At 36.8% G+C, this 27,589-nt stretch overlaps 1 protein-coding gene across 1 annotated transcript; it reads right to left on the bottom strand.

Moving 5' to 3' along the window:
- Positions 1-1,507: 1,507 nt before the first annotated feature.
- Positions 1,508-27,392, bottom strand: LOC116322997 (sodium channel protein type 2 subunit alpha-like). Its single transcript, XM_039600213.1, has 27 exons — positions 27,271-27,392; positions 22,167-22,483; positions 21,641-21,759; positions 21,412-21,501; positions 21,204-21,332; positions 20,707-20,798; positions 20,042-20,233; positions 19,710-19,776; positions 19,288-19,429; positions 17,321-17,527; positions 16,465-16,734; positions 14,704-15,075; positions 13,921-14,053; positions 13,588-13,826; positions 13,238-13,411; positions 12,010-12,366; positions 11,418-11,873; positions 7,814-7,952; positions 7,571-7,725; positions 7,111-7,284; positions 6,849-6,971; positions 5,252-5,521; positions 5,089-5,145; positions 4,458-4,595; positions 4,261-4,365; positions 3,885-4,155; positions 1,508-3,791 (listed from the first exon to the last, which is right to left on the bottom strand). Exons 2-27 carry the CDS (start codon positions 22,428-22,430, stop codon positions 2,593-2,595), a joined length of 5,934 nt encoding a protein of 1,977 aa, XP_039456147.1. The 5' UTR covers positions 22,431-22,483; positions 27,271-27,392; the 3' UTR covers positions 1,508-2,592.
- Positions 27,393-27,589: the final 197 nt, after the last annotated feature.

The raw sequence follows: 27,589 nt of genomic DNA, 5'->3' as shown, positions 1-27,589 counted from the left end.
CTGGCAGTTTTAATCCCATACAAAGGATATGTAAAATAAAATCACCTCTGTTCATAAGATAAACATGCATCTTGTTGTAGTCATGGCTGTTCTTACTGGTTATTTTAATTAGGAATTGCTATATATGGCTCTCAGCCATATGGCCCAGCCAGCCCAGGTTCAAATACAACCCGCAGCTCTTTGCCTCATGCCCCCCCCTTTCACTATACCCTTTCAAATAAAGCTGTAAAAAGGCCAAAAATGAATATCCATCCATTCGCTTCCGCTTATCCTTTCCAGAGTCGCGGGGGGCACTGGAGCCTATCCCAGCTATCATAGGGCGAGAGGCGGAGTACACCCTGGACAGATTGCCAGTCTGTCGCAGGGCTAACACACAGGGACAGACAACCATTCGCACTCACATTCACTCCTAGTGGCAATTTGGATTATCCAATTAACCTATCCCCACAAGCTGCATGTCTTTGAATGGTGGGAGGAAGCCAGAGTACCCGGAGAGAACCCACGCAAACACGGGAGAACATGCAAACTCCACACAGAAAGAGACCCGGCCTGATGGTGGAATTGAGCACGCAGGACCTTCTTGCTGTGCGGCAACAGTGCTAACCACCGTGCCACCGTGCTGCCCAAAAATGAATTGTAAATGAAAAATGAATATATATATATATATATATATATATATATATATATATATATATATATATATATATATATATATATATCTATATATATCTATATATATATATATATAGATATATATATAAAGTACATTTTAGAGAACAAGAAAATCATTATAAATTTTAAGAAATATAAGGGCTGTAGATGGGTAAACAAAGCATATTCCACATAACAAAAAGACATAAAAATGTAAGTAGTTCTTAAGAAACACATTTGACTGGACAACAGGCAGAAAGTAGTACACTGCTATTCCAGGAAATACTGTGAATGATAAGAAGACAAATGTTATAATCTCATGCAATCAAATCGTCTCACTGAACAGTTTTTCCCATAATCCCCTTCCAGTTCCACCCTCACACTCCACTTAAACAGTCATAAATTAAATAATGCCACTCATACTTTACTTTCCGTGATAAAATAAATGAATGTTGTAGGCATACTTGACTTAAATGTAATCTTTATTCCTTTAGCTTTTCAGTGAAATAGGTTATAGCACTGTCTTGCATGCAGGTAATTTATACACTACAAGCATTATGCATATAAATGATGGGAGTTGTTAAAGTCTTTGTAATCAAAACATTCTTGCATTATGCATACAGTATACCTTTACGTTGAACGTTTTAATTACATGCAGAATGTAATTACATGAATGGATTTATACTTTTATAACACAGAACGAGAAAAGTTTATGACACAGTTTAGGATGGATGTGATGGATGTGTGAATAACTGAAAAAATGAACACAACAATATAAAATGTAAACAGAAGTAGGAAATAGCTTAGGACATGTGAGATGTGAAAAGCCATATCCTTGAGGTCATTCAGAATATTGTGAGCCATATTTCACTTGGCTTAGACAATTAACATAAAAAGATTTAATGGTGCACTCTGAGAAAACTTTTTACATAAAACAAAACAAACCCCCGCCCCTTTTACAGTCATAATTTACAAAAAGGTCCATTCAAGATGATGTAAAAACAGCTTAACAGGAGGGACATATAACAACAACAGTATCCATGTGTCTTATAAATAAGAATTTCCAACCATATTTAAGTTTTTATAGACAATTGCATTTTTCACCTTATAGCTCCTATTGGATGCATCAAACCCCCGTTGACCAAATACAACAACATATGGAGAATGATTTGGAAAATGATTTAACAGTGTGCAAAGTATTTTTCAGAGGTTACTGCTCTCACACCGATAATCAAATATAATCAGCAAACTTCTTTGTGATTTGTTTGGATTGAAGGGTAAATTTCTGTAATGTAATAAAACAGCAGCCTTACCAAGGCTTCTTTGCATCTGGTGGACAAATCATGGCGCACACTCTAGCATGCATAATCACTGACATTGTCTCTAGGATCTGAAGTGCTATTAGTGACAAGCAAAAATAACCTAAAAGCAGTGCATTTCTGTGTAAAGCCTGTACCTGAAGATACAACCCTTTCTGAAGAGTAAAAAAATGTATAAAAAGACAATTAACCAGACTATGATTTTTTTTTCAGTAATAGCATATAACTCTCTTTTTTTCCTGCTTGACAAATTAAGTTGAGTAATACAACAGTCAGTGATATAACAAGAATTCAAGACACTGGGTAGCAGAACTAGCTGCAATACAAGTAAAGCATTAACTAATATGCCTTTCAAAACACTAAGTAATGTCGCCTCCCCTCACAAGCAGACATAATGGATCCTTGCTCCTCAATTCATCCAAGTGAGTCATAGTGTCATACTGTAGCCTGAATGGCTCTTTTCTATTTTAGAAACTCTCCTCTAGACTCAAGCAAGCACAGTCAGTTTGGCATAGTAGATATCCATACTAAAGAAGAGACTCCACTGGATGTCTTAGTCACTGTGGAAGGTTGTAAACATTTTGCATTCACTACAATGTCTTTGGTGTTGCACAGATTTCCTTTACATATCTTGTTCTTTGACATCTTTGCTCACAACCTCCTTTTCACTTTTGTCTTTTTCATATTTGTTTTTTCCATTTGTTGTCACACTATGACATGAAGGTTGAGAGGCAGCAGAAGGTGTCAGTTTGCTTTTATCGGCACTAGACATGTTTTTAAGTTTGTCTGTGTCATGCTTTCCCTTGTTAATGAGCTTTTTATCCTTTTGATTGTTAATATTGGATGTGTCATGGGACCTTCTGTCTTTTCCTGGACATTTCCTTGTATAATGCCTGAATGCTCTCTGGATGACAGCAGCTGAAACATCCTCCTGTTTGCGACGGAGGGTGGTCGTGATGGGTTCGTAGGACACCTTGGAAGGATTTGAGGCCATGAAGCGCTCTTCCATTTGCTCCTTTAGAATGTCCATTTCTCCACCCTCACCTAGAACACGCTTTGTGAACGCAAACAGGATGTCTAGGCAGTGAATGCGGTCACCACTCACCATGGGTAAGTCCATAGAGATCAGGTCAAACTTGTTAGGCTTGGCTATGCGCAATGGTGGTTCCAGATTATCTGCAAATTCTGAAAGCTTTTTATACTCAATGAACTGTGTTGCATGAGGATCAAACCTTTCCCAGACCTCATAAAACATTTCAAAATCATCCTCACTCAGTGGGTCAGCGCTCTCTTCAGTAGCTACACTAAAGTTTTCCAGGATGACTGCAATGTACATATTCACCACAATAAGGAAACAGATGATGATGTAGCTCACAAAGAAGATAATTCCCAGTGTAGGATTTCCACAGTTTCCTTTAAAAGTACTACCAGGATTCTCCATCTCAGGGTCACAGTCATCTCCATTTTTGTTGAGAATGGGATGTAGTTGGGTATCCCAGCCACCTGAGGTGGTGATTTGGAACAGACAGATCATGCTGTTTGCAAAAGTCTCAAAATTGAAAAGATCATCAATACCTTTTTCCTTCTTGACATATGCAAAGTTTGACATGGCAAAGATGGCATAGATGAACATCACCAAGAAGAGCAAGAGACCAATGTTGAACAAGGCAGGGAGTGACATCATCAAGGCAAACAAGAGTGTGCGGATTCCTTTGGCACTTTTAATAAGGCGGAGGATGCGGCCAATCCGTGCCAGTCGGATGACTCTGAACAAGGTTGGTGAAAGAAAATATTTTTCTATTATTTCGGCGAGAAACATGCCTAAAGGAAGAAATGAAAGGATTAAACACTGGATGACAGATTACTGCATTAAAAATGTATCAGGGAGAAACTGTAAATAGATGTGAGTCATACCGATGATTGATAGAATAACAACGATGAAATCAAATATATTCCAGCCATTCATGAAAAAGTAGTGCCGGAGCGAGATCATCTTTAATAAGCACTCTCCAGTGAAGATGACAATGAATATCAAATTTATATAGTAGAGAACATTTTTCTTGTAGTCTGATTGGTCATCAGTTTCCACCATCATAGTGATCATATTAAGTGATATTAGAGCCATGATCACAATATCAAATGATTGCTTGGTGGTAAAATCGAAGATGTATCCTTGAATCTTGTTCTAAAACAGACATGCATAGGAAAAATAAACAACAATAAATTTTGGATTAAATAAAAGTGAGGGTTTTAATTCATACTGAATGCAGTCAAGGTTTGAGTTACATACCGATGGTCTAGGGATCGGTTTTTGTGGTTTTTTTGACCCCAGCTTTTTCATGGCATTGTAGTATTTCTTTTGTTCTTCAGTCATAAAGATGTCTTGACCTCCGAAGTAAAGAAAGCATGATAGGCATGTTGAATCACAACAACATGTTGGAAGCCAAAATACCACAAATTTGTTTACAAAGCAGATTTGATACTTATCTTTTTCTTTTGCTGATTGAAGTTGTCTATAATGACACCAATGAAGAGATTGAGTGTGAAAAATGCTCCAAATATGATGAAAACAACAAAATAACAGTACATATATAGGTTGACCTCACGCTGTGGTTGTTCTTCTGGCTACATAGATGACAGAAAAAATGAGACATTAAAACAGAGTCATCCTTTGAACATCTGTACTGGTTGAGTTCATGTGTGCCTCATGAGGAGTGGCCCTACTTGTGTGGCATTTAGATTATTGTAAAGCCCCCCCAAAATAATTTTGTTCAAATAAAAAAGGACTTCAAGGCCTGATGCAGTTTGTCACCTTCAAACTTTGATCTAACAGCTAACTGGATGATCTATTTTATCTTTACCAAGATTATGATCTGTAAATACAGGTTAAGCATTTTGATCATGATTAAGCAGCAACAGCAGGAAATGTTTGGTATGCATCAGGTGTAGTGTTCTGCAGCAGAATAGCATAATCTAAAATTAATTTAACAGTGCTATATGTTTTTCGTGAACAACGTGTCATCTCCACAAAAAAGAAGGTATAATATGATTTAATTAAACATGGATATTTTATAGGAGTTTAAGCATTTCAACACTGAAATACTAAAAAAATCACCACCTTGCTTTGAGAATCAACAGCAGCATACATGATGTCCATCCAACCCTTAAATGTAGCCTGTAGAAAAGAATACAGCAAGTGACATTAAAAACACATATTGTTATATTACAAAACTGGCACAAAATGTGACACTAAATATGAAACAAAATACTGAGTTACTTACCACTTGCAACAGTGCAAGGTAACCCATGCCAACATTATCAAAGTTGACCTTGACGTTCTTCCTAATAGCATTTTCCATGCTCTTACAATGTGACATATTTTTCACGTCTGATACATTAAACGGCTCATTTGTGGTTGTGTTGACACAATAGTAGAACTTTCCCGCAAATAAGTTGACCCCCATGATGCTGAAGATGAGCCAGAAGATGAGGCATACCAGCAGCACATTGAAGATGGAGGGAATGGCTCCCAATAGGGCATTGACAACCACCTGCACACACAAATCATGACATATCTGTAAAGCTGACAGGGGTCACAGAATCTTAAAGTGATGTACCACACTGAATACTCTGGCAATGGGAAAAGACAAATGTGTGCCAACATGCATATTGACATCACACCTCATCACAGCTATGACTAACCCAAAGATCCAACACAGCAAACTACATGGTAAAGGTGGGAACAGAATCAGGAGAGGAGGCAGCAGATGCGTTTTAAATTTTTAGATAAACATTGAAATGAACACCTTGTAGAGCAAGGAGGATGCCGCAAAATTTGATTACTGTAAAAAGAAAAATACATAAAACATAAAGAAATCATGTTACATACGCAACAAACAATATCAAAACAGCGATATTGGCATGGAAACTAATGTGGCACTACTGACGCACATGAGAATTTGTGCATGCAAATCAGGGAATACTCTGGCTACCACGCGAGGAAAGATGATCACTGTAGCAGTGCTGTAAATCTAGACCACCACAATATGAAGGCAACGAATCAATACCTGCCTTATTGATTTCAGCAGCCGACAAAGCTGTCTCTTCAGTTACATAAGTTATCAACCTGATAAGACCATGCTTGCATAGCACGGCAAAAAACTCTAATGCTGTGAGATATCACAAGAGAAAAGTGATATAAGAATAATTTGATATTTTGGTATTTATTTATTTTCTGTTTCTTGAGAGTTAGAGTAGCACTTTATTTGACTTTATTTATTTCACAGCTGTTGTTTTTATTTATTTGAGTTCTATGTACCTTCGAGTTACAGGATTTTATTTATGTTTTGTATTACTTTTGATTTATTTTCATTATTAGATGCTGTGTATTAGCTCTGTAAAAAACAAAAACATTTCTTGAGTCAATGAAAACAAATTTACAATATTAAAAACAGCATTTTTTTTTTTAACTTATGAAAAGCACTATATAATGGGCTTGTATTCTCAGCAAGAAATTCCCGCAATGTCAAACTATTCCTTTTATCAAAATTCTGCATCACTGGTGTATATTTGAGGAGTTATTGAAATTAAAAGTGATTTTTTCCAACTTGGAGAACAAAATACTTAAGCTTACCAGGATGGCAAATGAAGGCAGGAGAAAGGGAATTGGGGAAAGAAAGGAATGGTTGCATGCAACAAATTTTATGTTTTATTGTTGAATCTGTGCTACAATAATCAAGCAATTTCTGATGGCAAAAAGGTGGCCCACCTAGAGCTAACAAGCTGTACCTAATGAAGTGGAAGTGTTCTCCACTAGTATATTGAGCTAGTGCTAGACAGCATGACTCTGAATGGATAAGTACTTTCAACAACTCTTACCCTCATGCCCTCAAAGCGTGACAGGGCTCTCAGTGGCCTCAGAGCTCTTAGAGTTCTCAGAGACTTGATGGCACCAAGTTCATTAGCACCTAATGCGTTGGCTACCAGACTGACCAGTGAGACCTAGAACACATGCGACACAAACATGTCGTGAGCAAAGAAAAATTATTACACACATTAATCAAAGACAGTGCAGTTTCATTCTACGTCTCAACACAACAAAGAACGGATTGAGCACTGTGTAAGCAGAGTTTCAACCTACATCAACAATTAGGAAGTCCAACCAGCACCAGGCATTTGTGAAATACTTGGCAAATCCATATGCCACCCACTTCAGTAACATCTCCAAAATAAAGATGTAGGTGAAAATTTTGTCTGCATACTCCAAAACTGTTTTAATAGTCTTCCTCTGCTCAATGTAGATATCCTCAAATGCCTAAATGTGAAAAAAGACAAGCTTTAGTAATGCCAAACGTGCACATAATGAAATTTCCATAATACTCTACAGGAAATATCTCAGGATTTGTCCCAAAGCAAGTGTGAAAACAAACCATTAAAGAGACTGATTCAATAATATTGAATTAAAAACTATTCAAACATGAGCAGTTTGAGAATCTATTGCTTGATGAGAGATCCTAGATAAAATATCTCACATAAATCCACAAAAGAAACCAAATTAGTCATCCAAATGCAACATTTGCTTTCTTCATGTAAATACTTACAAGAGCCCCACTGCTAAGCAGGATCATGAAGATGATAAAGCTCTCAAACCAGTTGTGCTCCACTATCCGATAACAGGTTTTTCGTAGTGTCCACCATGTTTTCCACCAGCCCACATCTACATTTACTTGACAACAACGGAATGTCTGCACACAGGCTGAAAAAAGACAATGGGCAGATGGGGTTTTAGTCATGGAAAATGCAGATTCAAATTAAATTTAAGGTTAGGTAGATGGTGAATTCACCAGCAGGGAAACAGGGATCGGGATCCATAGTGTCTTCTAATTCAAAGTCTACAGAAATTGCTCCCTCTCCAGCTGGAAGACCATCCACTGTGCTTCCCTCTGAAGAGCTGGACTGTCCATCATCATCATCTTCAACAATCTGTTTATGTGGATGAAAAAGAAGTGTTGGGTGAACAAATCTAACAGAGCTATTGAGTAGTACTATTTTCACACAGAAATAGTTATAACATATGATGGTTATATTAAAGCAGATATATGATCACACACAAACACATGCAAAACTTTAGCCAAAACAACAAACTATTAGTGCGTTGACTCCAAAGAACAGTTGAGTGGTTCTCAACAGCAAAGGCACCAAGAAGTCTGCATTACAGTTTATACTGTTTTCCTGCTCAGTTCCATATTACTGGAGATAGATAGATAGATAGATAGATAGATAGATAGATAGATAGATAGATAGATAGATAGATAGATAGATAGATAGATAGATAGATAGATAGATAGATAGATAGATAGATAGATAGATAGAGACTGGTAAATTTAAAGCCTGACAATGCTCGCTCCTTCAGCCTGTTGTTGTATAGCTATCTGCAGGGCGTGTCTCCTAATAGCTAGTATGAAAACAGCTTGAATGTCTTCCTGGAGAATGCAGAAGCACTTGGCTGCCCTGGGACCAGCTAATGCAGAACAGGGAATAATGTAAGCATGTTACTCTGATACATTGTATGCCCTACTGTTAATGTAATGATGCTTTGTGCATCCATTCTACAACTGTAAATCTGAAAAAGGGAGCTTAATGTTACATTTGTGGAAAACGAGTCACAAATCAACACAATATGGTTGATTTTAAAATACAAGCTATTTTGAATAATCAAAGCAATCAAAGCAATCAAAGCAAAGCTAACTCATTGTGTGCTGAAATCCAGAAATAATGGCTAATTACCACTGTGTTTTACTAATCCTGAAAAATCATAGGCACCATATTAACAACTTACAGGATATTTATCATTAAAAATATCCTTTATGTTTAGTGGTACACTGGGCTATAGTCTATCAGTACAGTCACTGTAAAAAGAAAGTACTCCTTTTAGGTGCTGTGTATCAGGACATAACACATTAATTAATTAATACAACCTCAGATGAATTACAAAACGTTATATATTACACACTTCCAGGTGTGAGCACATCTATAAAAGCAGACGTTTTGGCAGTTTGCTGGTCTGAGCACTCAGGTATGTGTTAACACAATGCCAAGTAGGAAAGGCATCAGCAATGAAGTTAGAGAAGCATTTTTTACTTCCCATAAATCTGGGAAGGATTATAAGACCATTTTGAACAAGTATGAAGTCCATCATTCTACAGTGAGAAAGTTTAACCACAAGTGGAAATCATTTTAGACCATCCACTCCTGGCTGAGCTTGCCAGGAGTGAACATCTCAGCAAATTCACCCCAAAGTCAGGCCATGCAATGCTCAGGGAAACTACAAAAAACCCAAGAGGTTTGACAGTATGAAAGTACAATTAAATAAAGACTAAACAATTATGACTTGTTTGGAAGGATTGCCATGAGAAAGCCATTGGTCTTTAAAAACAACATGCCAGCATGGCTTGAAAAACTGAACTGAACTACAAGTCTTCTGATGCAATGACCTTTAGAAAGACTAAACCAAACTGAAGATGTTAGCTCATAATTCACGGTGCCTTGTTTGGTGAAAAGCAAACACATCATACCAACTGCCAAAGAGTCATAGACTTCAACATAAACTACTTTTTATAAGTATTCCGCAGTCAAATGTGAGTGCATCTGTCCAACAGCTAAAACGTGGCCCAAATAGGAAAATTGTCCCAACCACATCAACAGATCTACAACATAATGGCTTTAAAAAATGCGTTCATAAATGAAGGCCTTCGAAGCACTGTTGTAAACACGTGGGCTAAAATTTCTCAAGTCCTACAGAAAACAGTTACTTCAAGTTATTGCTGCTAAAAGTGGTTCAGTAAGTTCTTGAATCATGGGGTGTACATGTCACATGCTACTTCTGTATTTTGACTTAGTTTTCGTTAAATAAATAATGACACTGTGTAATATAACATCTGAGGTTGTTTAATTTTATGACATGGTAACCTGATTATCTATTTCTGTTTTTCCCTTATGTTCCACAATGTAAAAGCTTGACAGAGGGTCTTTCTTTACCATAATGTGTTCTTAATATTTTGTTTAATCATTAACATACACGAGGAAGGGGCAAACATATTAGAAAAAACAAATCAAGTGAGTGAATTAAAGTCATCAAAGAATTATAACCGATCTGTTAAAGGGTTATTTGATTCTTCTCATAGGCAGCGCACTCTTTAATGAGTGTGATGTATTGTAAGGAGTTCTTACAGCATCTGTATCAAGCAACAGCAAGTAAACAGAAACAATACAACCCTTCCTATAAAATACTGCCAAGAAATATTATTTTTTTCTGTTACCCATCCAAATAATAAATACATACACGGACAGCAGCAATAACAATGCGACAGTAATATTATAGAGGCTCAATATATTCCTTTCCTACAACACAAAACACAGTCCTCTTAGTAGGAGGATTAAGCTCCGTAGCACTCAGACTTAAATGGCTCATAATGTAATGTGCACACTGGTATTTTCCCGTCTATATGGTCTCTTCTTGTTAAAAGGCTATGGTATATGGGCAGTTAGGGAAAGCATCATGATACATGTCATTGCCATGACTGTAGATTGTAGGCTAAGTCCTTCACTTCACTTCACTTCTTCTATTTGCAGACAATACAAGAATGGAAAATACCCCAAATGACCAGTGTCAATATTATAAGTGCCCTGAAAAACTGACCTTTTTTATTGAGCCATACTACAAACCTCTGCTGTGCAATAAGGTGCTTGAGCTTTTTCATGTTCAAAGCTTGTAAAATTCAATTAAACCTGAAGGTTATCTTCCAATTTACACACAGTATGAAAACCTCAGGTAAGGCTTGAGCTATCACTTGAGACAGCATCTTACCAAAAACAAAATAAATGAGTTTAGACAAAAGAGTTTAGAGAAAAGCAATTGTTCATGCTCAGGGGATGGATATACAAAGTGATCACTGCATTTCCAAGTGTCAGGAACGAGAGAAATTTCATCAAGGAATTCAAAGAGAGCCACACAGTACAGAGCAAGCCTGGCAGATGTAGCAAGAGAAGAATTTCAAATACTCTGGAATTTTGAACCTGGTATTTTTAAGTTTTTGTGAAATAATTTTGTTTCTGTGTGCAAAGTAAAATAATGTAAAAATCCAAAATAAAACTAGGATGTTTGGAAAGGATGTTTGGAAATGAACACTAGGATGTGTTAAAATTCCTTTCTCTGTTAAAGAGGACTTGGAAAAATTTGTAAAAAGTTATAGACGACTAACAATTCTGTCCTTTGCTGTATGGTAATGAATATCTAATTTCCCTCACCAACAGTGTTCTTTTAAACCAAAGTCCTATGTGATTGCATTACATGTCATAAACATTTAACTTGCAATGTCATTTAAAAAATTTGCTTTTAAACAGAAATCATGAATCTAGAGAGAGCAGTTTGACCAACAGGATCCTTACCACAGGGCATCCTACTGCATCTGATGATGCACTGCTGAAGTCCTCAGTGTTAAGATTTTCAAAGTCAGACTCTCCGATAGCAATAGGAACAGTGACAGTCACACTAGGGTTGTTGATGAAAGACATTATGGAATCATCACTCCTGCTGCTGACTATGTATTTGTCCCCAGTTTTGTCCACGCCAATCACCTCTCCATTGCCATGATTGGAGATTCCGTTTGACCCTAAAGGTTTGTGGAGTTCATCCAGAGATTTTTCCTCATCCTTCTTTTGTTTCTTATCTCTGAGGCAGGCACTGCTGCAGGTGCTTCGAAGCACCGACTTTGTGAAGGCAATGCCTTTGTGTATGCGTGCAATGGCAATTTGCAAATTGTTTGACTCAGGGTCATCTTCTTGTTTTGCCAGGTTGTCAGCACTGAATGAACTCAGCAAAAGGGCCAAGAAGAGGTTCAATACCTATAAGGTAATGATATACAACATAAGATTTGTAACTGATAATAGCAAAAGAGCACATATTACTGTAAAATTGAATAATGAACAGGTTTTTAAACAGATTAATGAATTAATGAATTGACCATAAAATGTAATGTACCACAAGGTTTCCTATAACCATGACCATCATGTAGAGAGTGAGACACTTGGGAATCCCAGCCACTTCCATACAGTCCCACATGGTTTCTATCCACTCTCCACAAAGCACCCGGAAAACAATGAGGAATGAATGGAAGAAGTCATTCATGTGCCAACGAGGAAGAGCGCAGTCAGCAGAAATTTTACACACACAGTCCTTGTATTTTTTTCCAAATAGCTGCATGCCCACCACAGCAAAGATGAAGACGATAATGGCCAAGACCAGCGTCAGGTTGCCCAAAGCCCCCACTGAATTACCAATTATTTTGATCAGTTTATTTAGAGTGGGCCAGGATTTAGCCAACTTGAATACTCTAAGCTGTAAAAGAAGAGGAAACAGAAGTTATTTCCTAACTCAAAATGCAGCACAACATACAGGCTATTGCATTTGTGACAAATAAAAGCATATAAATCCTTAGGAACTATGTAGATCCAAGTTAAGTCATTTTTTTTTTTAAGAGTTTAACCAGACATAGCGGCAGTAAACCAGCCTCAAATTACAATGCTCCCTCACAGCTAAAATTATTTTTTATGATCAAATGTTTTTATAATGGAATTCATTGGGATTTTTACATTGTATGGTGTGCTGCATGTTCTTTCTGTCAGCATGTCAGGGGTGTGAAATCTAATGGCTGAGTCACACTAGAGTAAAAATAGGATGACAACCTCTGACTGAGAGTGCGGGAAAAAAAATTGTGGTTGCCCAGTAATTGCATAGAACTAACCATTTCAAAGGCAATGAGATTGTAAATTCATTGCACTTATTTGCAATATTTTGGTTATGCCACAGTTTCCGACCACTATTTTCATAGTCTGATTATAGCATCAGGTAACAAGGCCAAAGCTAACCAAATAAATAGCATGGTGCTGAGTGGATGAGTGGATCTTGTATAACATATTGTTTGATTATTTATTTAATTACAGCAGAGTAAACCGGCTCTTCAGGTTTGGTATATCCTAACCAACTCAGATTTTTTGGTATTATTTGCCAAGTGACTGCAAGTTTGAATATACTGAACACAGGCAAACACTGCAATAAATGTATGTATTGTCAGTTGAAATACACTGTTTGTATTGTTTATAACTTTTATGAAGCAACCAAATTTTATGACACATTTATACATAGATACAGATAATTCCAAAGGTTTCGCTTGCTTCTTGATGCAAGTTCAGATTACATTTAGACTTACCAATCGGAATGATCTCAAAACAGACATGTTCTTCAAACGTTCCAAACAAAGCTCAATCAAGCTTAAACTGACAATGATCCCATCAAAGATATTCCATCTCTCCTGAAAGTAATAGTATGGATCCAGTGCAATCACCTTGAAGACCATTTCAGCTGTGAAGATGCCGGTGAATATCTTTACACAGTCACACACACACACACACACACACACACACACACACACACACACACACACACACACACACACACACACACACACACACACACACACACACACAAAACAAACCAGTGAAGATTAATAAAATCAATAGATATTTATATTTAAAAAACAATTCTCCTAATTGAACTTACCTTATTGCCAACAGCAAGCATGTTTTGGAACCCATCACTCATTGGATAATGTTCCATGGCCATAAACAATGTGTTTAGTGCAATGCAGATGGTGATGAATAGATCCATAAATGGATCCATCACGATTAGTTTGACAATTTTTTTAAATTTCAGCCATCCTGGACAGCACTCCCAGATTAGGAAGGTGTGGGCAAAATCATACCAGCAAGGAGGACACTTCTGCCGTGACTCTTCAAGTTCTGAAAAATATTTTGTGTGAAAGTACAATTTAACTTTTTAACACTACAGATATAGTCAGGATTGGCTATTCATGCCATGGTGAAAAGCACCTACCCTCCATTGTGGTGGTTATGACACTGGCAATACTATGAGCTCTCTGTCTGGCCTCTGGGCTCTGAAGGTAGTCCATATATCCCTGGTTTATTCCTCCAATGCTCTGTCTATATTCTGTGTCAGTAGTGTCAGCCTAGGGATAGAAACAATTTTTAACACATAAAATGTAACCATACAAATGTTACATTTTACAGTACAAACATAAATATTTATCATCACATAACATTTACTAAATAAATGAAACAAAAAAAAGCAGAGGAAATTGTTCCACAGAAAGCTGCATATGTTTCAATTACCCAAAAAGAATATTTTACAGTAAAGCTCTGGGATAACTGACATAGTATTGGCATACTGATCGTATAGAAGCTACAGCTATGCCTATCATTGTCCAAAAGCACAAAGCAGCAGTATAAATCAAAAGCACTTGAGCCATTTCAATGACCAAGAGTCCATCATTGTATCATTGATAGACCCAGGAAGAGTTTAAGGTGAAGTTAAAATTCCAAGGTTTATTTGAGTTTTGAAAAGTTGTGACTTCTATTTTCTGGCATGCTAAGCTACATAGCTTGCTAAAATAGCTGAGAAACAAAAAAAACAAAAAACTCTGCAGAGCTTTGAAAAAAGGTTCAGCCAAAATGACAAGCATAGTTTGTGACATACTTGTGTAATAAAGTGTGTGTGTATAAGAGTCAGAAAGAGGAAAAGGCCAAAATAAACAAACAAAAACAGAGCAATACAGTAAGCAAGTTATTGGGCTGTCTGGGCTACAGAACCCTTTCTTACATTGTCTCCAGTGGAGGCCATATCTAACGTCACTTTAGGTGGAAGGAGCCCCCCAGATGATGAAGGGAGTGCATTCCTACCCACCAGAGACACAACGCCATTGCAGTCTACAGAGCTGTGCCTGATCTCACGGGGCTGAAATCTGCGATGTGAAAAGAAGCTGCACTGGCTCATACTGCTGCTGCGTCGATCACACCTTTGGGGAAGAAAAAAAGAGCCCCTCCGACTCATGTTGTCCTCAAAAATGCTGTTCTCATCATCAGCAAATTCATTTTCTGAGCCCACATCCTGGGCTTGACTTCGGAAACTGAAAAGGCTGGTCTTGCTATTCCTTCTGGGTGAGAAGAGGGGTCCATGAAAACTCAGAAAGGACTAGGAGAGAAAGACAGTCTCCGATGGATGTATGATATATGACAATCAAAAAGAGGACAGAAGAGAGAGACAACGATCTTCATATGTACAAATGAAGAAAAAAAGGAACGATTTCTGTGGTGAGAAAAACTTCACGATGATGATGATTTCAATAAAAATGCAAAATTAAAACTGTTAATGAGAACAGTAAAGATCATGATAATGATCATGATAGTGGAGAAGGAAAGCATGATGATTATGGGGATGATGACGATGATCATGATGAACTGTTGCAAGAAGGAAATCGCTCATAAAAAATATATCCTGATGATGGCATATGATAGGAACTAAAGAATTTGATGAAGACAGAAGATGATGATGAAAGTGATGAAACCGATGGCAATAAAAGTGTGATGGCAGTAAAGAAAAGGTTCAATTCAGATTAATGACATGAGATAAAAGAAATCAAAACAATTTGTTAGCAGCTCATGAATATTTAGAAAAGTTAGTAAATCCATACTGAATATCCTAAAAATGTATAATACATACACATACAAGCTAAAAAATCAAATGGCTGCAATGTGTAAGTTTAAATTTGGTAGCCACATTGTCAGTCCATTTAATTCTCCTGCCTTTCAGTCATTTTGAGCCATGCAAGAGTTTGACAAAAGTCAGTCAATCTTCTCGCTGACAAGGCTTTCTGAATATATATCTGTCATTCAAATTAAAGAGAGTGATCACAGACTGTCATTTCAAATCATCTTTTAATAAATCACTGAAACTAGACACTGGTACTGTCTGTATTTTTACATAATTTTTGAAATAAAGTTATATTCAAAAGTGTTAATTTGGCAATTTAAATAAATAAAAAAAATTAATTTAAATGATGAGAAAAATAGATTTGTACAAGCCCAGTTGGAACAAATGTAACTTATAATAGAATACACTAATTTGCAAAGCACATAAACCCAAATTGTATTCACAATAGAAGATCGAAAACATAACAAAAGTCTGAACTGAAAAAGCGCGATTTAAGAAATATAATTTCTTAATCTGAAATTCGATGCCAGCAATATATCTAAAAGAAAAAAAAAGTAGAACAGGTCCAGGTTTATCACTATGTGCATCCTCACTTCTTTTCCAGGCTTTTTGTTGCCTTTTCATTAAATAGTAAAATGCCTCAGTTTAAACAGATGATATGTTTCCTGTGTTCTATTGTGAATAAAACATGAGTTCCTGAGATTTGTAAACATTGCATTCTGTATTTATTGGCATTTTGTATAGGGTCCCAACTTTTTAGGATTGTTTCATTCTAGAGTAATTTACCATAGTAATAAAATACAGTACACCATGAAGATGTGAAAGGAGCTTTAGAACCGACAATATCGCTTTCATAGCATAGAAAAATACCTGATGTGCAGATGAGCATTTCATGTCATAGTTGAGCAGGTTTGCATCCACAGAGAAGCGACTGCGAGCCCTCTGTATACTGTCCTGTGACTCAGATTTAGGAAGTTTTCCCTCGGTCTCTTTTCCTTCTTCCTCCTTTTTTTTCTTCCGCCTGTTGCGTCTCTCCTTTGCACTTTTGGAGCTCAGCTTAGAGGCATCAGAGGAACTCTCTGTGCCACCAACTTTATCACCGGCCTCCCCACCCACTGCAGCAGCAGCAGCTAGTGCTGCCTAGAAGAGGGAAGATAAGAAACTGATGGTAAACAGGCTGATTCTTGATGTGAACCTCCTGGAGAGGTAGGCCCATTCTGCAAGTGTGCAGATGTTCTCCCTCTGCCTGTGCAAGCTTCCTCCGGGTAATCCAATTGCCTCCAAATGTTATTGGTTGAGATTTAAAACTTGCTGTAGGTGTAAATAGTTGTGTTGTTGACAGTAATAGATTTGCAACCTGTCCAAACATGGACCTCCCCAAGAGAGAGGCTAGTCTTAGATGGAACAGGAGCAAAAATCCAGAGACCTTAGCTGAATAAATGGTCATGAGAATGTGTGGATGGATTTCTATACTGGTAACATATAAACATAGAAAGAAAAAGTGCCCTAAATAAAAAAAAGGGAAAAGCCCTTGAATGACTAGGTAATAAATTGCACTTACCACTTAAATGTGTAAATATTATATATAATTACCACACAACCAGTATACAGTTATATAAAATACAAAATTGCAAAACTGATTGAATTTACTGTACTTCAAAGAAGATGCATTTTGACTTAACTAAAATTATATCTTGAGAGAAATTTAAGGACTCAATCAATGTACCTGAGCTTCCTCTTGTTGTTGTCTCAGCTGCTCAAGCATGGCCTTAAACTCCTCCTCCTTCTCCTGAGCTTCCTTTGCAGCGGCCTGGTTCTGCTCCTCATAGGCCATGGCTACAACCGCCAAAATCAGGTTGATCAAGTAGAAGGAGCCAAGGAATATGATGAGCAAAAAAAAAATCATGTAGGGCTTCCCAGATACACGCAAAGTCTGCAATGAAAAAACAAACAAGATTTTGGTGAACTTGCACTTTTTCAAATAAAGTATTTATACTTAACATAAAACACTAGGCTCCTGTATTTCTTTTTTTATTCTAACTTTTCAAAAATTTTCACAATGTTTTTATATCCCTGCCTTTGCCTGACATGACTACACTGTGCTAAAGTGTGGAGACATGCAAAAATCCACCCTAATACAGTGGATATTTTAAAAGTTAGAGGGCCTTCAAATAGAGGTGTATCTAAAGATTGCACATGTTAACTTATATTTCCAGAATTTCTCAACTCAGAAGTAAAGATGATAAAAGTGAATTTTCTAGGTATAAAAGAAAGCACAGTTGAGCTTGGTAAAACCTCAAACAAATCACTTTCATTACCGTTTCAAATTTCAAAATCTAAAGTCGATGCCTTTCATTGATCTTCACATTGATTTTCTTTCATTCATCATTGTTATGGAGTAATAGAAACAACGAAACAAAGATTAATAACTTGTCAGCTAATTTACTACAAATCCCGCCTGTCACTCCTCTCCATTTAACTCCTCTACACTCCATGTTTTCATATTCAGTGTGTGTAAAAACCTTAAACTTTGAATTCCACATTTTGCATTTATGTTATTTCTTGCTCTAAAACTGAAATAGCCACTCTACCATCTATGTAATTATGCTGTAGCAACAAAACATAATTGCTCTTATATTCATTTGCCTGAGACCAAAACTATATCAGCCAAATTATCTGGTAGTACACGTAAAAAAAACAAAATACAAAAGTTATGACATAAATACATTGCAAAATTCGTTACAGTGACACACTGGACTCTAGTGTTTAGTGTGACGAATCATCCATGATGCTATTGTCACATGTCTCACGGAGAGAATGGGAATATGATAAAAGTTTAATAAAGTTGCATATTGCTTACATTTTTTTCTTCAGTAATATATATTAAGTACTTTTTTATTTGTTGGATTGTCAAATCCGTATGTGTATATGGATACATGTTAATATGACTTTACATATAACTATCAAACAAACAAAACTGTCTCTGTTCCATTTCGCGTTCAAGAAATGCGATCATTTGATGGCTTATTATTAGTCAAAGTTAGCCTAACTGCGCAGAGTGCTTAAAAGACCTGCTTATGGGAGTCTTATTGTATTACTGTTTGCTTTTCTTGATAGTACAATGTAGGCAGTAGCCTATTTGCTGTACACCTACATGTTTTTTTTGCAGCCATTGAAACTATGTTTGCCTATGTTTGCCTCAGTAGGACTCTTGTTTTCCTTTGACCAAGATGCACCTGCACGGCATTTAGATATTTGTTTAAACAGAAAGCTCTGAATACTCTCCATAATACTGTGGTAGGAGAATGCTTTTCCCATAAACATAGCAGGCACTGCCATTTCATGCCCTCAGAGAAGAAATTATGGAGTAATCTGAACCACGTGAGGTTAAAAGTGTTTTTAAAAACAACCAAAGATGTTTTCATAGATAGTTAACTAAACGCAATTTCTGGAGAAACTGCAGTGGCATTGTTGATTGTAGTTTGCTTCTGGTGCAGCCAAAAAATTGAAAGTAAAGAGGTTCGAATATTTCTGAAATGGTCTAAAATTTCAAAAATCTTAATAGAAGCACCCAGAGCACAATCAAGCTGGTCTTTTGATGTATGAACAGTCTGTCTACAACAAATGCTATCAGACTAGTTGGCCAGTGAAGAAGAACAAATATCACTGACAACAATAACATTTTTAATGTACCTGCTGGTAAAGGTTTTCCCAATAATCCTGGGTCATCAGTCTGAACAGTGAAAGGAAGGCCCAACCAAATGAGTCAAAACTGGTATAACCATAGTCTGGGTTCTTTCCCACTTTGCGGCACACGTACCCCTCTGGACAATGTCTGCAAGAAATCGACTCTGTTAAGCTCTAAAGGAACTGGCACCACAACGCATCATATTCAAAATGAGCTAGTATTTTTCTTAAATGGCACATTTTCTCATTTTAAAGCTGCGATGTGTTTTCTATGTTATCCATATTGATAAAATTTGGCTATATGAGGAAACTGTTACATTCTGTTATTAGTTATATTTTACACATCGTCTCAACTTTTTTGGCATTGGGGTTGTGTTTAATATGGACTTTATTCAGTACTCTGGTAACTGGAAAGGAAGCTTGCTTACCCAGCTCCACTGCTGTTTCCACAAAGCAGTGGATCTTTGCTATTCGAAGAAAGGTAATAATAAAGACCTGATTGGAACAGAGAGAAAATAGTAGTATTTAATAGCAGTGGTTTGTTGGAGGTCAATCACAAATACTGATGTAAGTATCAACAGTAGAAATGGGGTACAGCTCTGCAATGTACAGCAGTGATTGAGTAAATTATCTCGACTAGCTGTGATTTCTGTATTGCAATATACACTTTTCATTTAAATTTTTAATTTTTATGTGTTAATTTGAGATTTGAGTGTTAATTTTTAAATTTCTTTTTTTTTTTCTGGGATCAAATACTTACTTTTATCAGTAACATTTGTGTTAGTCAAACTGCTATTTAAAACATCTTCTCGTATGCACTTATTTTTCAGATTGCCCATAAACAGTTGTAAACCTATTAGGGCAAAGACACTCAGGCAGAAAACTGTGAGAATCATCACATCAGCAAGCTTCTTCACTGACTGGAACAATGCAGCAACAATGGTCTTTAGGCCTGTAAACACAAAATCACTTGCAGTCAGTCAAGAGACAGTAAATATTTGTACCAGGAAAAAAAATACAAAGGGATACCAGTGAGCTTTTCCCTTAGTGGTAATCCACTTAGAAAGGCATCCATGTTTTTTTTTTAGTATTTTTGTTTGTTTGTTTGTTTGTTTGTCTAAGCCCAGTGCCAGCACTATTTAATCCATCTTGTTGATCTTTTGGAAATAAATGAAGTTAGAATAAGAGCAGATTCTCTCTCTCTTTTTTCATTACCATCTACAGAACCACCTATAAGATGACATGCATCTTATAGGTTGGGATTGCTAAGGATTGTTCATTTTTATACTGGTGAAACACCTCTGTGAAATAGGTGTGATAATATAAATTTGGCACTGGTGGGTCCATAGCTGCTCAAGGGTGGGCAATTGGATGAGCGTACTGTTAAACTATGAAAGAACAAAACAAAAAATGGTAACTGCTTACCTGGAATGACAGAAATTGCTTTGAAAGCTCTTAATACTCTGAATGTCCGAAGGACTGAAACATTGCCCAGGGGTACAAACTCTGTTACATACCTGCAAGAAAAATTGTAATTATTTTAGAATTCAGAGGGGCTGACGGCGCGATATGGCAGCCCCGCTTCTGTCAGTCTGCCCCAGGGCAGCTGTGGCTACAACTGTAGCTTGCCTCCACCAGTGTGTGAATGTGAGAGTGAATGAATAGTGGAATTGTAAAGTGCTTTGAGGGTCTTGAAAAGCTCTATATAAATGCAATCCATTATTATTATTATTTACAGAGATGACAATAGGTGTAACATAGAGTCATGCAAAACAGCAATAATGAAGCTACAGTCAGTACCAAAAAATAACACCAACAAGCAACGTCTCTGTTTATGAAAGCCTGATTATTTTTTTCTTTGGTGAGTCAATTCCAAATGTGTGACAAAAACTACAAAAATTATGAAAAAGCCTTGTACTTACGCCATGACAATGACAGAGAAATCCAGCCAGTTCCAGGGATCTCTTAGAAATGTGAACTTTCCTATACAGAACCCCCGAGCTAAAATTTTAACGAGGGATTCAAAGGTGTAAATCGCTGTAAATGTGTACCTGTTGGAAAAAAGAACACCAGTTACTCTTCACAGTATCTACACTGTGTGTATGTTATGTATGTTTGCAGAACACTTACTCCACTTTCTTTGCCCAGTCAGGTGATTCGCTCATTGTCATAAATGCACAGTTAGTGAGAATAGTGCACATGATCACCATGTTGAACAATTTACAGGCAATTGTCAAGGAAGTAACAGATTTTATTGTGAAAGTAAAATAATTCTTTGTAACCCTGGGCTTAGGTCAGCAGACAGCTCAACATCAACATTAGTCATGCGTATCAGATTCATATGCTAATGAAAGGATATGAGTGTACCAGAATCCGAATTGATAGCCTTCGTAGAGGGTTGAAGGCACTCAGGAGGTACAAGGCTGGACTGGCATTGAAGCGAAAAATGACCTTTCCTTTGTTTAATACAATGAAAGTCTGGGAGAGAAACAGACAGACAGACATTTATACATCTTTATACTCTTATATGGATACTCTTTGGCTGTCTTGCATTATATCAACGCATTATAGTTTACAAAAATATATAACATCATACAACACTGTGCAAAAGTCTTGGGCCACTCCTCATTTCTTTATGTTTAAAGCATTTTAAACATAAAGAAATTAAGGGTGGTTCAAGACTTTTGCTAACAACTTCATATACTGCTGACAAATTTCATATGAATCATTTTTATTGGCTTCTCATCTAAGATTTAAAACCAACAGTGGTATTTTAATAGCTGCATGCAATTTCATAAATAATGAATTAATGTAAACCCGAACACTACAGAGAAAAAATCTAAACTTGGAGCTTAGTGTTCAAGTTTAAATTCAAGCAAACCTACCTTCTGATTACTGTAGGTGGGATCCAGGTCCTCCAGTGGTATCGACACCAGACCTTGAGGAATGTCTCCATATACAAGGGGGAGTGGTTTGCCTGCCTCCAGGTCACGGTTTGGTCTGAGCTTAACTTCATTTTTGCGCTTTTTCTTCTCTCCCTTGGGTTTCTTGGCATTCTCTTCAGTAATCCGTTTTTCGATGGCTTTAAGTGACTCACGGGTAAAGGGACGGAAGCTGTCTGGACCTGGTGGTACAAGCAGCTGTTCCATCTTTTCATGCTGCACCTTCAGAGTGAGCAGCTAGCCTCCAGCAACAGAAAGGCCTGTGGCATTAGAAAAGACACAATATAGGGAGCGGTTTAAATAGCAGAGTTATATTTTTCTTACATCCAACATTATTTGGCTAAAAAATGCAAATTAAAATTAATTTTGTTATGACCTGCCTCTCACTAATAATTTTTAATCGAGAAGAAAGAACAGTGTGTTTGTTTCTGCTCTTAGGTCAGAGGAAAAAGGAAGCTATAATGAGCCTAGAGTAGGCTGTCATACATATAAATTCCTTTCAGCTATGGTAAAATTAGATCTAATTACCTGCTCGTCAGTAGATAAAATTAAGATTTTACATGACAATGATCAATTCCAGGTGAGACTCAACTCCTCTTCCATCCCTCAAAATGGAAAAAGTCTGCTTTTCCCTCACTGAGACAGAACAGTGAGAGGAAAAGATCCATCCTACTAATAGACCTGACTAATATGATGTGTTACAAAGACCTATGCACTATTAAATATGAATGGCCCATAGACTGTGCCGTATCTCTTTCTGGGTTCCCTGCCAGAGAGTTTCAGAATGATCCAAATGCAACAGTGTCAAAGACAACTTCGACATGTTGTGCAGTGATCAAACACATGCAAGAAATCAATCCCTAAATCAGTGGTCAATCAGCTGTTCCTATCATCGAGTTATACATGTGTGATGTAATTATAACAATCAAGAGAGAACTTTTTACTTTTATTACCTACATTTTAAATGTCTCTTGTCTCTACTTCGTAAAACAATCAAATGAGAAATTTGAGGAACATTATTATTTCCCTTCACTGCACACTTTCAAACATTAAACTGATTTGAACCTAAATGGTGGAAAAATTAAAATATACATGAAATTGGCATATCCATTCCTGTTGCTTAGTGCACATAAAGAAAAAGGTTAAAATTTTAATGTATCATAATAGTATGTTCAGGGTTAAAGTTGGCTGGAATGATCCAGAACAGTGGTTTGGGGTCGACGCCAATAAGTTGCAGTCATGGTACTTAAGCATCTCTCTTGTGTCACAGTAGAAGATAAAACTGAGTAATGTTTCTTTAACTGGCAGGAAATTTCAAATGAAACTTTCAAACAGCTCAAAACATCAACAAACACATAAGCTGTTTCTGTGCAGCATGTCATAGAGTGTGTCTGCTAGCTAAAGGTACAGCTGCTTTATTTTTCAGGAAATGTTTGTGAAACAAGCAAAAGACTCCTGCTTCATTATTGGAAGGAGACACAGGAAAGCTGGTGTAAAAGCCTTCTAAATCAAACATACAGACAAACCCCTTGTGAATAAGGGGCAGTAGCTGGTCTGATATAACGAAGTTTAAAAAAGGCTAGACCAGGAGAGGAAGAAATTAGATTATTTTCAAAGGTAAGGATTGCTCAGTGACATTTGATGAATTGGAAATGTAAAGCTTGTAATTTCCTCATTTATTTTAGAGTTTTTGTTAGGTTTTTTTTAAAATACTCGATCTGTACACAGTGTGTTGCTGAAGTTTCAGTATGTTTTCGCCACACTGGGAAAAATCCTGCAAAGGAAATTGAAGTATATTAACTTTCTGTTATTCAAAGTTTGAATACAAATACTACGGGATTTAATGCAGGCTATGCTGGTTAGTTTGCAGCTCTGTTGTTAAGTTTACAGTAATGCATTATGTTGGACTGGTGTAGAGGAGCTGTGGTGGTCATGGTTAGTGTTAGGTCACATCAAGGATACCAGACATCAAATTAAATTTAAGATGATGATGCTAATTAGATTCACTCACTGAATTCCACCTTGGCTTTATACTTTCAATGAAATCAGCTAGACAGGTCATAGAGTAGAAGATAACTCATGTAACATCTGCCTATATGTGGGCAAGAGTAAATACAACATTTTAGATTAGTTTTTCTCTACTTTTGTACTAAACAACAGATATTCATCAGAATTAGAATTTAGTTTGAACTAAAGTTCACCTGTGGTTTTCATCTGTCAGCTCAAAATCCAAATTCAGCATAAAAGACATTTAGGCCAGAGTTCTCAAAGTAAAACCATCAGACCAGTGGCAACTCATTGCTACTCTCTTTTATATGGTGAAGATAAGTTCCTTCTTATCTTGAGGAGGAAATGTTTAGCACAAAACAAGACCAAAAGAGCACTTCTCTTATGTTCTGGCCATCCCACTAAGCTAAACCTTCCTAATATTTATAAATACTGTACAGGTGATGCTGAAATCTAACAATAATCTCACTATTCCTTAAATAACTACAGTTATTTGACATTTATTTGATTTTGGCATAAACAACACAAAATCGTGGATCCATCCTGCTTTGTATTTACGTTTATGGCTGCAGATGGTGATGTAATGGTATTTCTTAATATTGGGCCAAATGAGCATGGTTTTATCGGCTACAGGCTACCTGACCATTGATGATGACCCATGTCCATCCATTCGTGACCACAGTAGACCCATCTTCTGTTGCCTGCTTTCAGCAGGATAATGCAGTGTCAGAAAGCTCAAATAACCTCAAACTAGTCACTTGAACAAGACAATCAGTTCACTGCGCTCAAATGACCTCCACAGTCACCACCTCTCAATCCAACAGAGCACCTTTAGGATGTGGTGAAATGGGAGATTTGCATCCTGGATGAAGCAGCTGACAAATCTGCAACAACTGTGTGACACTATGATGTCAATACTATGGAAGCCCGTTTCCGCCACTAAAAAACAAAACAAAAAAAGTATCCATAACTCGAAATTTCGAGTTATCTTTCTCGAAATTTCAAGTTAGCGTTGTCAATCAGTAATCTAGGTGAATGACATCATTTCCTTGTTACCCGGAAGCTGAAGCCCACAGCTACAAATACTACAGCTAAGCTACCAGTATTACAGCCAGTCATGAATGCACAAATTGCTGATTATTTTTACCGTGGCTTCACAAATGATGAAATCCTTGTGGTATTAGCTGAATCACATGGCATTACTATCAGCAAACGTACTCTCGAAAGCGTCAATTTGCGATCCGGTTGTGAGTGTGCATTCCACGTAGATTACGGATTGGCAGAGCTAACTCGAAATTTCGAGTTACTTTTCTAAAAATTTTGAGAAAGATAACTCAAAATTTCAAGTTATGGATATATATATATATATATATATATATATATATATATATATATATATATATATATATATATATATATATATATATATATATATATATATATATATTAGCAGAAATAGGCTTCCATACAAAACGGACCAAAATCTCTCAGGAATGTTTTCAGGACACTGAAAACACTTGACACGATGCCATGCAAAATTAAGGCATTTCTGAATGCACAATGTCTTTCAAACCTGTACCAGTAAGATTTTTGTTTATTTTTTTGTTTATTGTATTCATGTAGCCCTACCATATTCTGGCTCCCTAAGTTATTATTAAGCTATTTGAGAGCTTCGACAGCTCATAGACTATAGCATTGAGACATGTTCTTTCACAATATAAAAGTAAATCCTTCAGTACCAGTACCATACATTTTCTAGTTATTTGACACAAAATAATAATTGATGGTCTAAATACTCTATAAAGCGATAATTAAAAAACAGCGGCAACAGTAAGACAAACTTACCAAAAGTCTCATGATTATCTGCAAACATAAAATAAACCTTGATTTCCTGTAGCTCAGCCTGCAGTGAGTAACCTCTAAAGAGGCATGCATCATTCTGTCAGTCTGTTCCCAACTCATTATACATAACTTGAGATATGAGCCACTACCACTTCAAAGCTTCAGTGTGCCCACTTTAGTTTATCAGTAACCAGTCTGCATTATGAACGTTTGCGTACTGACCTAAGAGAAATTTGTTCCCCCAACAGAACAGAATACCAAAAAAATGTATTTGGAGTTGATTAGTCACCAAACAGACTGACTCATGGTAATAAGTTTCAATGGATGATTGACCTAGTCTATTAAACACAGTGTCAAACGGAAGTGCAACTTTAATATTTTATGTATATTACTGCAACTTAATTTGTATGACCTCAAAGTGCATCTTAGTACTTAGATGAGATAAGAGGTGGTTTGTGAACACTCACATTTCTAGCTCACAACTAATGCCTGCTGCTGTCTCCAACAGGGTACGGAGTCAAGATTCAGTCTGGCATATCCAGGGCGTTGGCAGAATAGCTGTTAACAATCTCTGAAATAAATGCTTTTATGAACAACCTGTCAGACTACCATACGGTGCGGATAGGACTGAACAGGACACTCTCATCTCTAATTGACAACAATCTAATAAAGATGTTGACAGTAGGGGAAACAGGAAGTCATCTAAGATGGAGTGTGGGTTAATAATTGCTGCCATGGCCATTAACGTTTGTAATATATTGTAAACCGCAATCTGTTGTCTTGTCTTGTCTTGAGAGCTCAATCACGTTTTTCTACACAGGGCTTCCATAAAAACTGATATCAGTAATATTTATGTAGCTACAAAGACTATGCCATACTTCCAAGGTTGAAAAATCTTGTGCAGATATATAGATAACCTTCAATTTAGATTAAGGCACCAAGATAGATAGATAGATAGATAGATAGATAGATAGTCTCTTAAATGTAACACTGTAAGACTTCTCAATCACCGCCTTCCCTATATGACTAACCAAAATAAAATAACTTTTCAAAACAATTCTTATAATTATTACGTTAAAAAAAACAATAACAAAAACAAAACAAAAAACCAACTTAGGACAAAATGTGTGTGTGCGTGTGTGTGTGTGTTTTTTTTAAAGGACATTTAGGATAAAAAGTTGCCGTGGTTTCCACTCACCATTAGTTTTCCATCCCTGCCAGGTGGAGATTTCTCTGGAGAATATCTTGAAAAGGTGAAACTTTTTTAGAAATGATTTAAAATACGCCTGTCAATCCGATTATGGTGTTTGACGCTTCTCCCGACGCAGACCTGGTCATTTCCACGATTCCGGTAGGAAAACCCTGAGAGAGAGAGAGAGAGAGAGAGAGAAAGAGAGAGAGCGAGACCGTGTCCGCCCCTCCGCGCAGGAGGGAGTACTGTAGTAAAGCGGTTCCGGGGAGCTTCCATAATACCGAGTAAGGGCAGATACCAGATATTATTATGGTGAACATCACTG

The sequence above is a fragment of the Oreochromis aureus genome, linkage group 16 (assembly GCF_013358895.1).
Source record: "Oreochromis aureus strain Israel breed Guangdong linkage group 16, ZZ_aureus, whole genome shotgun sequence".
Taxonomy (NCBI): Eukaryota; Metazoa; Chordata; class Actinopteri; order Cichliformes; family Cichlidae; genus Oreochromis; species Oreochromis aureus.
Note: the sequence above shows the minus strand (reverse complement) of the source record. Positions and strands in the feature narration are given on the sequence as shown.